This window comes from Oncorhynchus kisutch, linkage group LG26 (assembly GCF_002021735.2).
Source record: "Oncorhynchus kisutch isolate 150728-3 linkage group LG26, Okis_V2, whole genome shotgun sequence".
NCBI classification, from domain to species: Eukaryota; Metazoa; Chordata; class Actinopteri; order Salmoniformes; family Salmonidae; genus Oncorhynchus; species Oncorhynchus kisutch.
This window is the reverse complement of record NC_034199.2, coordinates 5,279,822-5,292,258: the sequence shown is the minus strand read 5'-3', so window position 1 is coordinate 5,292,258 and position 12,437 is coordinate 5,279,822. Positions and strand designations below refer to the sequence as shown.

General features: G+C 40.8%; 1 protein-coding gene across 7 annotated transcripts in view; it reads left to right on the top strand.

Annotated features, from left to right (window-relative positions):
- The window catches only part of LOC109871420 (collagen alpha-1(XVIII) chain), a 186,877-nt gene that overhangs the window by 127,384 nt on the left and 47,056 nt on the right, over positions 1 to 12,437 (top strand). For all 7 annotated transcript variants that reach the window (XM_031806146.1, XM_020462302.2, XM_020462301.2 and 4 more), the window contains 9 exons: positions 4,830 to 4,951; positions 6,527 to 6,553; positions 7,376 to 7,573; positions 8,302 to 8,328; positions 8,988 to 9,050; positions 9,617 to 9,700; positions 9,954 to 10,004; positions 10,653 to 10,781; positions 11,067 to 11,129. In XM_031806146.1, coding sequence (XP_031662006.1) covers positions 4,830 to 4,951; positions 6,527 to 6,553; positions 7,376 to 7,573; positions 8,302 to 8,328; positions 8,988 to 9,050; positions 9,617 to 9,700; positions 9,954 to 10,004; positions 10,653 to 10,781; positions 11,067 to 11,129 — 764 coding nt within the window. The remainder of the gene's footprint in view (positions 1 to 4,829; positions 4,952 to 6,526; positions 6,554 to 7,375; positions 7,574 to 8,301; positions 8,329 to 8,987; positions 9,051 to 9,616; positions 9,701 to 9,953; positions 10,005 to 10,652; positions 10,782 to 11,066; positions 11,130 to 12,437) is intronic.

The following is a 12,437-nucleotide window of genomic DNA, read 5'->3' as shown; positions in this document are numbered from 1 at the left end:
TTGCTGAGTGGCCTTTCAGGTTATGTTGATATAGGACTCGTTTTACTGTGGATATAGACACTTTTGTACCCATTTCCTCCAGCATCTTCACAAGGTCCTTTGCTCTTGTTCTGGGATTGATTTGAACTTTTCACACCAAAGTACATTCATCTCTAGGAGACAATGCCTCTCTTTCCTGAGCTTTATGACGGCTGCGTGGTCCCATGGTGTTTATACTTACATACTATTGTTTGTACAGATGAACGTGGTACCTTCAGGTGTTTGGAAATTGCTTCCAAGGATGAACCAGGCTTGCGGAGGTCTACAATTTTTTTTCTGAGGTCTTGACTGATTTATTTTGATTTTCCCATGATGTCAAGCAAAAAGGCACTGGGTTTTAAGGTAGGCCTTGAAATACATCCACAGGAACACCTCCAATCAAATCAGAAGCTTCTAAAGCCATGACAACATTTTCTGGACTTTTTCAAGCTGTTTAGAGGCACAGTCAACTTTGTGTATTTAAACTTCTGACCCACTGGAATTGTGATAAAGTGAATTATAAGTTAAATTATCTTTTTGCAAACAATTGTTGGAAAAAGTACTTGTGTCATGCACTGACTTGCCAAAACAAGACATTTTTGGAGTGGTTGAAAAACAAGTTTTAATGACTCCAACCTAAGTGTATTTAAATTTCTGACTTCAACTGTATATATATATTTTTAACTAAACAGGTAAGGCTCAAAGCAGGTGGGTTTCTGCCTGGAATTACAGGTCGATACAGGAAATAGCTGCCTCCTTGTTTCCTTAATTTTTTAAAAGTGATTGGGTGAGTGACCGACTTTTTTTCCTCTTTTGATTTTCAGTGACTATAGACAGCTAGAGATGCAGGTGCCATTTGGTTAGCTAGCAACAACTTGAATGAATGTTATACACTTAGCATATCTAAGCTAGATTTGAGCTCATCTTGCTCTAGCTAGCCTTTTGTGACTCCCAAACCCGCATGCGGGAGCGTAATCATCACCTGAAACTAATTAGCATAACGCAACGGACATAAATATCCCTAGAAAATATTCCTATTCATGAAAATCACAAATTAAATATATTGAAACACAGCTTAGCCTTTTGTTAATCACCCTGTCATCTCAGATTTTCAAAATATGCTTTACAGCCAGCGCTAGACAAGAATTTGTTTAAGTTTATCGAAAGCATAGCATTATGCAGGCAACCTTGACACGGAAATCAGAAAAGCAATCAAATTAAATCGTTTACCTTTGATGAACTTTGGATGTTTTCACTCACAAGACTCCCAGGTAGATAGCCAAAGTTCATTTTTTCCCAAAATATTATTTTGTAGGTGAAACAGCTCCGTTTGTTCTTCACATTCGGCTGAGAAATCGTCCGGAAATTGCGGTCACCACAACGCCGAAAAATATTAGCCAAATTAGCTCCATAATATCAACAGAAACATGGCAAACGTTGTTTAGAATCCATCCTCAAGGTGTTTTTCTAATATCTATTAGATAATATATCCGTCGGGACAATTCGTTTTTCACTAGGACCGATTGGAGTAACGGCTACCTCTGTATTTTACGCGAGAATCTCTCTCGGAGCCACCATGTGACCACTTACGCAATGTGGGCGCCTACGGCTATTCTTCAACAGGAATGCGTAAAACTACGTCACAAAGCTGTAGACACCTTGGGGAATACGTAGAAAGCGTAAGCTCGTTGATGGTATATTCACAGCCGAATAGGGAGTCATTGGAACGCAGCGCTTTCAAAACCTGGGGCACTTCCGGATTGGATTTTTCTCAGGCTTTCGCCTCTGCAACATCAGTTCTGTTATACTCACAGACAATATCTTTACAGTTTTGGAAACGTTAGAGTGCTTTTTTCGAAAGCTGTCAATTATATGCATATTCTAGCATCTTTTCCTGACAAAATATCCCGTTTTAAAATGGGAACGTTTTTTTCCCAAAAATGAAAATACTGCCCCCTAGTACCAAGAGGCTAGCATTAGTTGTTGATCTTGTTGTTGCTTATGTGTATAACTGAGGGAGTGCCTACCTTTTCATGGTTTATTGATCAAATGTAAAAGAACTCCCGTGGTGTTTACATATTTGCAGAAATTGATTTTATTTGCAAAAATCGATTGTAGCTTTTGGCGAATGCGTATTAATGATCTAAAGTCGCACTTTTGCAACTGCCTGTAAACACACAGTCCAGTTCAAAGTGAATGATGGCAGCGCCGTGTGGCAAATGGCTTGTTTGTATAAAGGTCTTCTGTAGCTCTGATTGGCTATAGCTCACCAGTCTGTGTTGACTCTGGTCCTGGACAAGATGCATCTTTTTATTTGGTTTTATTTGCTGCAGTGTCTATTAATTGTCCAAACACACTGCCGCTTTCACAATGCCTTAGTATACGTAATTCCCCAAAATTTTAAGAATTTATGAAAACAACCATATCCAAGTGGTCGCTTGTCAGATTTTCTTTTTAAGTGTCATATTCTTCCCAGGGGTGTATATGAACAGATTTGAATAAAATGTCATGTTGCTAAAATGCTGTCAGTTCCACTTTAAATGCAACAGTGTTTCACACGTAAGTTATTTTCAAAGAGATGGCTAACAACAACAAGCACGCTGCAATAAAAAACACAGTTCCACTCACCAGATGATGATCACTTGAAACTTAGGTTATTCTTGAAAAGAAAGAAGCTAACAAATAACATCAGAATTGCATGAAATTATTGCTAAAATTTTTATGTAAAAATATCCTCCGACCCATGGCAAAATGTGTAGAATTGCAGCAAACTTGCTTTAAAACGGCTAAGTTTTCTCTACGCCACATGGCAAAATGTGCAGAATTTCTGGAAATGAACTTTGTGATAACAGCGGCTGCAGCCGCTGAAAACTACTGACAAGAAAAGCTATCTAGCTAGACCGTGGGAAAACTACTGCTCGCTATTGCACAGTGACCTGTTGGCCTTCAACAAGGCAAAAGTTTCCATAATTTTTTTGTAAAAAAAGTCAAAAAAGTCTAAATGTGTTTGGTTGATTCCAATGTCACTACTACATTTTGCCCCAATACTGTTGAATGGCAGATACCTTTATCTAGCTTTTGATGGCCTAACCAATGACTGCCTCAGCTAGCTAGATTTATCCAGTGGTGGAAAAAGTACCCAATTGTCATACTTGAGTAAAAGTAAAGATACCTTAAAAGAAAATGACTCGAGTAAAAGTGGAAGTCACCCAGTAAAATACTTCTTGAGTAAATCTAAAGGTATTTGGTTTTAAATGTACCTAAGTATCAAAATAAATGTAATCGCTAAAATGTACTTAAGTATCAAAAGTTAAAGTATAAATCATTTCAAATTAAGCAAACCAGATGGCAAACATTTCTCGATTAAAAACATTTTTTTTTACGGATAGGCAGGGGCACACATCAACACTGAGACACCATTTACAAATGAAGCATTTGTGTTTAGTGAATCTGCCAGATCAGAGGCAGTAGGGATGACTGGGCATGTTCTCTTGATAAGTGCGGGAAATAGACAATTTTCCTGTCCTGCTAAGCATTAAAAATGTAACTAGTACTTTTGGGTGTCGGGGAAGATGTAAGGAGTAAAAAGTACATTGTTTTGTTTAGGAATGTAGTGGAGTAAAAGTTGTCCCCAAAAAAATAGTAAAGTACAGATACCACAACAAACTACTTAAGTAGTACTTTGAAGTGTTTTTGCTGGTCTTCAGTGTTAACCCTTTCCAACAAAAACTGAAACTGAAGAGATTAAATCAGAACATCATTGAAAATAGTAATAGAATTATTATTATTACTTTATGTCCTTAGCTCTTCTCTGAAGGCGTAGAATGCCCATTGTTCACCACTGTGTTTGGGTTAGTAATAATAGTAATAATTCTATCTGAATATCTAAAGAATCCATATGTTGTTCTGAAATATGAATACAGAAATACTGGACATTTTGATCTCTTATTATCGTGGTTATTTTGGTAAAATTACAATCATTGTCTTGAATTGGACTTGCATTTTTCTGGTCTCGAACCTCTTGTCCCCCTCCCGGTCTTGGTCTTGACTCAGACTCGATTTCCTCCGGTCTTAGTCTTGAATCAGTCTCGCTTTAGGTGGTCTCGAACACAACATTTACCAGGAATGTGCTTTTATCTCCACATCAGCGGAGATGGAAGAAAAGGGACACAGAGAGGAATTCACTTGAGATGCACCCACAAAGTGTTGGAGTTGGATGCTCTCACTCTGGACTGCAGGATATGCAAGACTCTGCATGTTGCATTGCCATGCAATGGGGGGGTCTATCGAAATTAAAGTGCCTGCTTGGTTGGTAGAATGGGGCGGCAGGGTAGCCTAGTGGTTAGAGCGTTGGACTAGTAACTGGAAGGTTGCAAGTTCAAACCCCTGAGCTGACAAGGTACAAATCTGGCCCTGAACAGGCAGTTAACCCACTGTTCCTAGGCCGTCATTGAAAATAAGAATTTGTTCTTAACTGACTTGCCTAGTTAAATAAAGGTTATAAAAAAAACATGGATTTATCAGGAAAGATGATGGGAAACGATGTGCATGCAGTTGTGGAATTTTAACTCTGTCAAGAAGATTATGACCATATCTTCCAAGGCTTCTCAACAACCTATAAATTACAGTCGGTAGTAAGGACACAAGGATGCTCTGGCCAACAAACGAGAAAGCCATTTCCTGCCAGTAAACTGGGGAAGGAAATGTTGGTTTAGGATAAGGATGCAACCGTTCATCATTTTGTAAACATTTATTTTCAGGAGGTAATAATTTTTGCCTTTCTTTTTCTCTATCTTTCTTTTGTTTTCAAGGCCCAGGTGGATCTAGAGGAGAGAAGGGTGACAGAGGAGAGAAAGGAGACAGGGGTCCTTTCGGTCCAAAGGGAGATTCTGGGTCTGAGTCGGGCACACGAGGAGGGGCACGTGGAGAGAAGGTGCAGACTTATTGAATAATTTTAAACAAACAAAATAGATGACACATTCATACAGTGTACTAATTAAAATTCCACGAAACAACATTGTTGGTCTTAAACTTCAATGAAAAAACATTATGGTGTGTTCAAGATGACAGACCAAAATGTCTATTCATTTTCTATTGAAGTCTATTTTTTACAGCACCTTTCATACACCAAAGCAGCTCAAGAAGCTTCATATGCTCTAGGTGCATTAGAACCTGAGTTCAATATCCATATAGTGAAGTGAATACAGGATAAATGCTGAGTGTAACAAAAAATATTTTGATGACATAGGCTGACCAGGTGAATCCAGGTGAAAGCTCTGATCCCTTATTGATGTCACTTGTTAAATCCACTTCAATCAGTGTAGAGGAATAGGAGGAGACCGGTTAGGGATCTGATCCTTTTTTTCAATTTTCACCCAAAATTACATATCTAACTGCCTGTAGCTCAGGAACTGAAACAAGGATATGCATATTCTTGATACCATTTGAAAAGAAACACTTAAGTTTTTGTAGGAGAATATAACACATTAGATCTGGTAAAATGTTTTTATCTTATTTATTTGTACCATCTTTGATATGCAAGAGAAAGGCCATAATGTATTATTCCAGCACAGGCACAATGTAGATTTTGCCCAATAGATGGCAGCAGTGTATGTTAAAAGTTTTAGACTGATCCAATGAACCATTGCATATGTTCAAAATGTTGTATAAATACTGTCCAAATGTGCCTAATTGGTTTATTGATACATTTTCAAGTTCATAATTGTGCACTCTCCTCAAACAATAGCATGGTATTATTTCACAGTAATAGCTACTGTAAATTGGACAGTGCAGTTAGTTTAAGAAGAATTTAAGCTTTCTGCCCATATCATATATGCTTATGTCCTGGGAAAATGTTTTGTTACTTACAACCTCATGTTAATCACATTAGCCTATGTTAGCTAAACCATACCGTGGGGAGGACACCGAACCTGTAGAGGTTAATGAAGGATTTTTGAGCCTTGAGACAATTGAGACATGGTTTGTGTATGTGTTTGTGCATGTGGGCAAGAAAAAATATTTAGGTGCCTTTGAATGGGATATAGTAGTAGGTGCCAACTGCACTGGTTTGTGTCAAGAACTGCAACGCTCCTGGGTTTTTCATATGTGTATCAAGAATGGTTCACCACCCAATGGACATCCAGCCAACTTGACACAACTGTGGGAAGCATTGGAGTCAACATGGGACAGCATCCTTGTGGAACACTTTCGACACCTTGTGGAGTCCATTCCCCAATGAATTGAGGCTTTTCTAAGGGCAAGAAAACAATACTAGGATGGTGTTCCTAATGTTTGTTATATTCAGTGTATGTGTTATTTCTTAACCACTTTTTCTCAATGCTCAATGTCACAACACTTGCTAGTTGTGGAAGGATGCTTTTTGAAAGAACTCATATAGGGACCAGGTGAAGCCTGCACCCATACGTCGTATTGCTTTCAAACACACCAAAATTGTTTGGTCATATACATACTTGGATACTAAAATGTTATTTTGTGTTTTTACCTGCAGGGAGTGCCTGGAGAAAAGGGAATGAAGGTATGTTCAAATGATCTATTATTATCACCTTGTTGTGGTCCCAAATACCGTTGAATGCTCCCTCAGGTTTATTATTTATTGTCTGGTCGAAGACCTTAATGTCAAAACGTTGCACAATAAAACTGCACGGGAATTCAACAGAAAGCAGGTGTTCGGGATTTTTTTACCTGGTTCTAATCCAGGCTGTATCACAACCGGCCATGATTGGGAGATACCATTTGGCGGTGCACAATTGGTTTGGCCGGTGTAGGCCGTCATTGAAAATAAGAATTTGTTCTTAAATGACTTGCCTAGTTAAATAAAGGTTAAATAAAATTAAAGTATTTCTGACTTTACTTTTTGTACCGTGCACCTGCAAGTTACTAGATGTGTGTGTAAACTACTTCTTAACCTGTTGTCCAAATAAACACATAATAATGAATGGCACTCCAATTGTCGTGTTCATGTGCTGGTCTTTTGTATTTTATTATCGGTCTCCTCCATACCTTTTTATATAACCTCATTATGATCAGTCAATGCATTTTGATCAAGATGTAGTGACTGAATGTTGAAATTAGTTCACCTCCTGAACTGCAACAAATTATGACAACTCCCACCATTATCATCTTCTTTATTATCTTTATTTAAAGTCACATTTACATCTAGTATGTGTAGCATGATGTACTAATTACTCTACCCATATTGTTATGAACAACACAACCAGTTTTAATTTTAAAGGTTGTTCCTGAAGCTAACATAATGCTTTCCGTCTCCATACCAAGAGGGTATTCTTTGGAAACAATAAAGATGTAAAACTTTTTGAATGTCCTATTGTCTCCGTAGGGAAAAGCAGGCTTCGGATACCCAGGGTCGAAGGGCGACCCCGGCCCCGCTGGTCCCCCCGGACCACCAGGCTCCCCGGGGCCCGCGGCTGAGGTGGTATCACGTGGTGACAGCTCCGTGATTCAGACGGTTGCGGGTCCCAGAGGACCAGCTGGAAATCCGGGCCCTGAGGGGCCCGCAGGAGCCGACGGAGAGCCTGTGAGTTGCCTGCCCTGACCTTCACCTCAATACCAGCAGAGGGCAATCAATAAGAAAGTTATTCAGTCAGCCGTGATCTGATTCTCCAAATTTATCCCACTGCACTTGCACACTCCCCGTCATGGATTTAAAAGCATTGGATTGGGGTAAACATTGGCCCAATGGAGTTTCAACCATTGTTAAATCCATTAGAGGGAAAACATCCTACTGTGTCCTCGAACGCTTCGGAAGGTTACAGCTCTCATGGTCACTTCGGGAGAAGTATTGAGAATCGGAACGTGGCCACAGTAGGATTATTTACGCCTTATGGGTAATCCTATATCTGTGCCTATGGACAACTTCTACCTGGAATAGTGCTTAGCGTTTATGGCCAAGTGCAACTAACAGGTATAACTTAATTATTTAGTGACATCTTAGACCAGGATATTTTTTTTTCTCTTCTTGATAATAAATAGCCATACTTTATTAGACAAGTTGTAATTAATGGATTGCATAAATTGGAAAATATAAAGTAATGCGTGTACTACCATGAGTTTTCCATTCATATAACCTGTACGACCTGTGCGGGTGATCTTAGTGCGTATTGATGGTTTAACACCTGGAGATAAAATGGTGGTCAACAGTGGTTGCAATTAACCTGTTGTGTCTTCAAGTTTTAAACAATTTCCTTTTTGATCAGTGTCGTAGACCATACTTTTAATTATGTTTTATTTTCCTCCTCTTCACAGGGTGATCCTGGTGAAGATGGTTCTCAAGTAAGTTGCAAAAAAGCGGAATTACATTTTTGCCAGCAGCACAGTTAGTCACTAATGCTCTGGATGACATGAAAACAACCTAACCAGCTCTGCTAGGGTGAGTAAAATGGTTAGAGTGAGGTGTTCTCTCATTTGTATCTGGAAGTACAGTAGTTAGCAAGTTAGGCAGTTAGCTTGGGTGCTTGACTGCTGTTATGAGGTCAGAACGCTCTGTTCAACCCTACTCCTCGGCCAGAGCGTCCAGTGTGTGCTCTGAATGCTCCGAAAGCGAAACGCTCTGAATTTACGAACTGACAATCTGACAATGCTCTGAATTTATGAGCGCACTCTGGCACTCCAGATTTGAATTTAGGAACACACCCGAAATCGTAAGATGTCTAGCTAGTTATTTGTTATGCAAACAAGCTAGCAAGAGGTTCCATAGCAACAGCATCAACTTCCGGTAGACAGGCGAAGCGCTAGTACGCTCAACTGAAGGGATAACGCTCGTTTACAGTATACTAAAATTAGCTAATAGTATGTAGTATATACTCATTAAATATGTAGTATACAGTATGTTATTATGGGTATTCAAACACAGCCTAGGTTTAGCATCTTTAACTGCCAGTACTTGTATTTCTCAAGATACTAGTCAGCTCTCTGGTCTGTCTCTTACCCAGGGCCTTGTTGGACCGCCAGGCTTCCCTGGAACCCCAGGAGACTCTGGGCTCAAAGGAGAGAAGGTACTAAATGCTGTCATGGCATGACATTGTTGTTTTGAGAAGCTGGCATAATGTAGCCTGGTCCCAGATCATTTTGTGCTGTATAACCAACTCTTATGGTCGTTTGGCAAGACACTGAACATAGGAGTTAGCAAGAAAACACAAACAAATCTGGGACCAGGCTAGGCATTATGCAGCAGTCATCAGTTGCAGTCTGTTATCTGTGGATTGCCCTCCCCAATGAGTCAAAGACCAGTGTCAGCATGAGCGGGGGATCAATCCAGTTCAGAAAAAGTCAAAGAAGACTTATTGATTGAAATGTTTCAAACACTGCTTCAGATCTTGTGTAAATAAACACATGACCATATTGAGATGTACCCCTTGTTTGTGTCCCAAATTGCACCCTATTCCCTTTATAGTACGCTACTTGGGCTCTAGTCAAAATTAGTGCACTATGAAGGGAATAGGCTGCCATTCGGTGCGCAGCCCCATGGCTAGGTTATTCAATACAAGTTTATTTGTCCCCTTAGGGCAATTACTAGCTAATTACTAATGCAGTCAATCGTTCATGTGTGTCTGCTCCACAGGGTGACCGTGGTGAGGGCCAGCCGGGCCCCAGTGGACCTCCCGGACCCCCAGGACTCCCAGCGCCATCCAGTCACGACCGGCCCGTGAGTCCACATTGACCTCAGTCATTTGAGCCAAAGTTCTAGTTATGTATTTTCTACAACCACTTGCAGCTAGCAAAGGACACTGAAACCAACACTATAGGGTTGTTGATTCCAAAAATTGTCAGTTGAGATCAACAAATCATATTTTAGCTAAATTATTTCAGATGGGAAGAAGGGGCCAAGAGAGCTACTGTAGTTGTGGAGCACATGACTTCTATGACGTCTGTGAGCTATTTCACCTTCTTTGTTTCAGACCTTTGTGGACATGGAAGGCTCTGGGTTCCCTGACTTGGAGGCACTTCGGGTAGGTCCACTTTTCTTATATTGGCTCCACTCTATAAGCAAAAGGGCCATAGATTGCCTTGTCATCCAACACTGGTTCAGGTGCAGTTGTTAGGAGTGTAGGGTCAATTTGCCCCTAGATGCTGGTCTTTGGTATTTTTTTGCATTTTCCCAACTAATGGTTAAGATTAGGATTGGAGGAAGGGAAGCTGATCCTAGATCTGCACCTAGGGGAAACTTCATCCCAGAGCGTTGTTAGGGCTCCACTACACCTGTATAAACAACCCAAAGTCAGTACATATTGTTTTATGTATTCGCCTGACAAAACATCCAACTCAAGGAGCGCACAGCGTCCTACTTCAAATTGGATCCCGTCTTGAGCTGTGAAATGCATTTGAAGGAATTTGGAAAGGCCTTGATTTACTTAGCCGATGTCAAGCTGAAACTATTACAAACTAGGGTTCATGGATTTCCGTCAGCAGTTTACTCTGACAAAAATGTATTCATTTATTTATTTTTATTTGACTAAATTGACTGAGAATTGTACCTTATTTTTTGTAGCAACAAACTAGGAGAACAGTTGCAGGAGGAGGAGAGGAGTTGAATGGGCAAAAATGAAATATGCAATAGTCATGATTCGTGATGTATTCTCTGTGTATTTTGGTGGTAGGGACTGCCTGGTTTGCCTGGCCCTCCTGGACTCCCCGGGGCCCCAGGTCCTGCCGTTGTTGGTACAGGGCTTTCTAGCTCGTTTGGCCCCCAAGGTCCCCCAGGACAAGATGGTGCCCCTGGTCAACCGGTAGGTCCTCAGGAGATGGACCCTTCTCTCCGTTTGTTTGCCTTTCTTGTAACATACCACAGTGGAACCATAATAGTCATAAGCATTTGTTTTATCCATGATTATTTGGAATGGATGTGCTGTGCTTTATCATCATGTAAGAGGGAAGGTGACCTATCTGCAGTGAAAGGACCATATGAGTAATCAATTGCCCCACCACACTGCTGATAGTGTGCAAAGTGTAATGATTATGATGATGATTAAGTTAATAAACATAATATTAAGTCCTAAACTTGTGCTTTGTAGGGGTTACCCGGCCCACCTGGTACTGATGGTCGCCCAGCAGTTGCAGGGACCAGGGGAGAGAAGGTGACTGAAAAAACACAAATGATTCTAACGATCAAGTTCTTTCCATCTCTTCATCATGGCTTCTTGTGTCATTACCAAATGGCATCATTGATTGTTTTCTGAAGATAAGTACCTATGGGATTTGAATGGGATCAATTCAAGTTGATCACCTCTACATTCGGAGTTGCAATCTACTGTGGAGATAGCCTGCAGAGTTCTGTAATACTATCCAGGTCTATGCCCAAACAGTTCGAGCTTCTACTTTAAAAAATCCATCTCTCCAGAAAAAGTCCCTCACTGTTAATGCTTGTTATAGACCCCCCTCAGCTCCCAGCTGTGCCCTGGACACCATATGTGAATTGATTGCCCCCCATCTATCGTCAGAGTTCGTACTGTTAGGTGACCTAAACTGGAATATGCTTAACACCCCGGCCATCCTACAATCTAAACTAGATGCCCTCAATCTCACACAAATGATCAATGAACCTATCAGGTACAACCCCAAATCCGTAAACATGGGCACGCTCACAGATATCATCCTGACCAACTTGCCCTCGAAATACACCTCTGCTGTTTTCAACCAGGATCTCAGCGATCACTGCCTCATTGCCTGCGTCCGTAATGGGTCCGCGGTCAATCGACCACCACTCATCACTGTCAAATGCTCCCTAAAACACTTCTGCACGCAGGCCTTTCTAATCGACCTGGCCCAGGTATCCTGGAAGGATACTGACCTCATCCCGTCAGTAGAGGATGCCTGGTTGTTCTTTAAAAGTGCTTTCCTCACCATCTTAAATAAGCATGCCCCTTTCAAAAAATGTAGAACTAAGAACAGATATAGCCCTTGGTTCATTCCAGACTTGACTCCCCTTGACCAGCACAAAACATCCTGTGGCGTACTGCACTTGCATCGAATGCTGGGGGTGATTTCTTGATCCACCTCTACACAGATGACACCATTCTGAATACATCTGGCCCTTCTTTGGACACTGTGTTAACAAACCTCCAAACGAGCTTCAATGGCATACAGCACTCCTTCCGTGGGCTCCAACTTCTCTTAAATACAAGTAAAATTAAATGCATGCTCTTTAACTGATCCCTGCCTGCACCCTCCTGCCCGATTAGTATCACGACTCTGGACAGTTCTGACTTAGAATATGTGGACAACTACAAATACCTAGATGTCTGGCTAGACTGTAAACTCTCCTTCCAGACTCATATTAAGCATCTCCAATCCAAAAGTAAATCTAGAATCTGCTTCCTATTTCGCAACAAAGCCTCCTTCACTCATGCTGCCAAACATACCCTCGTAAAACTGACTATCCTACC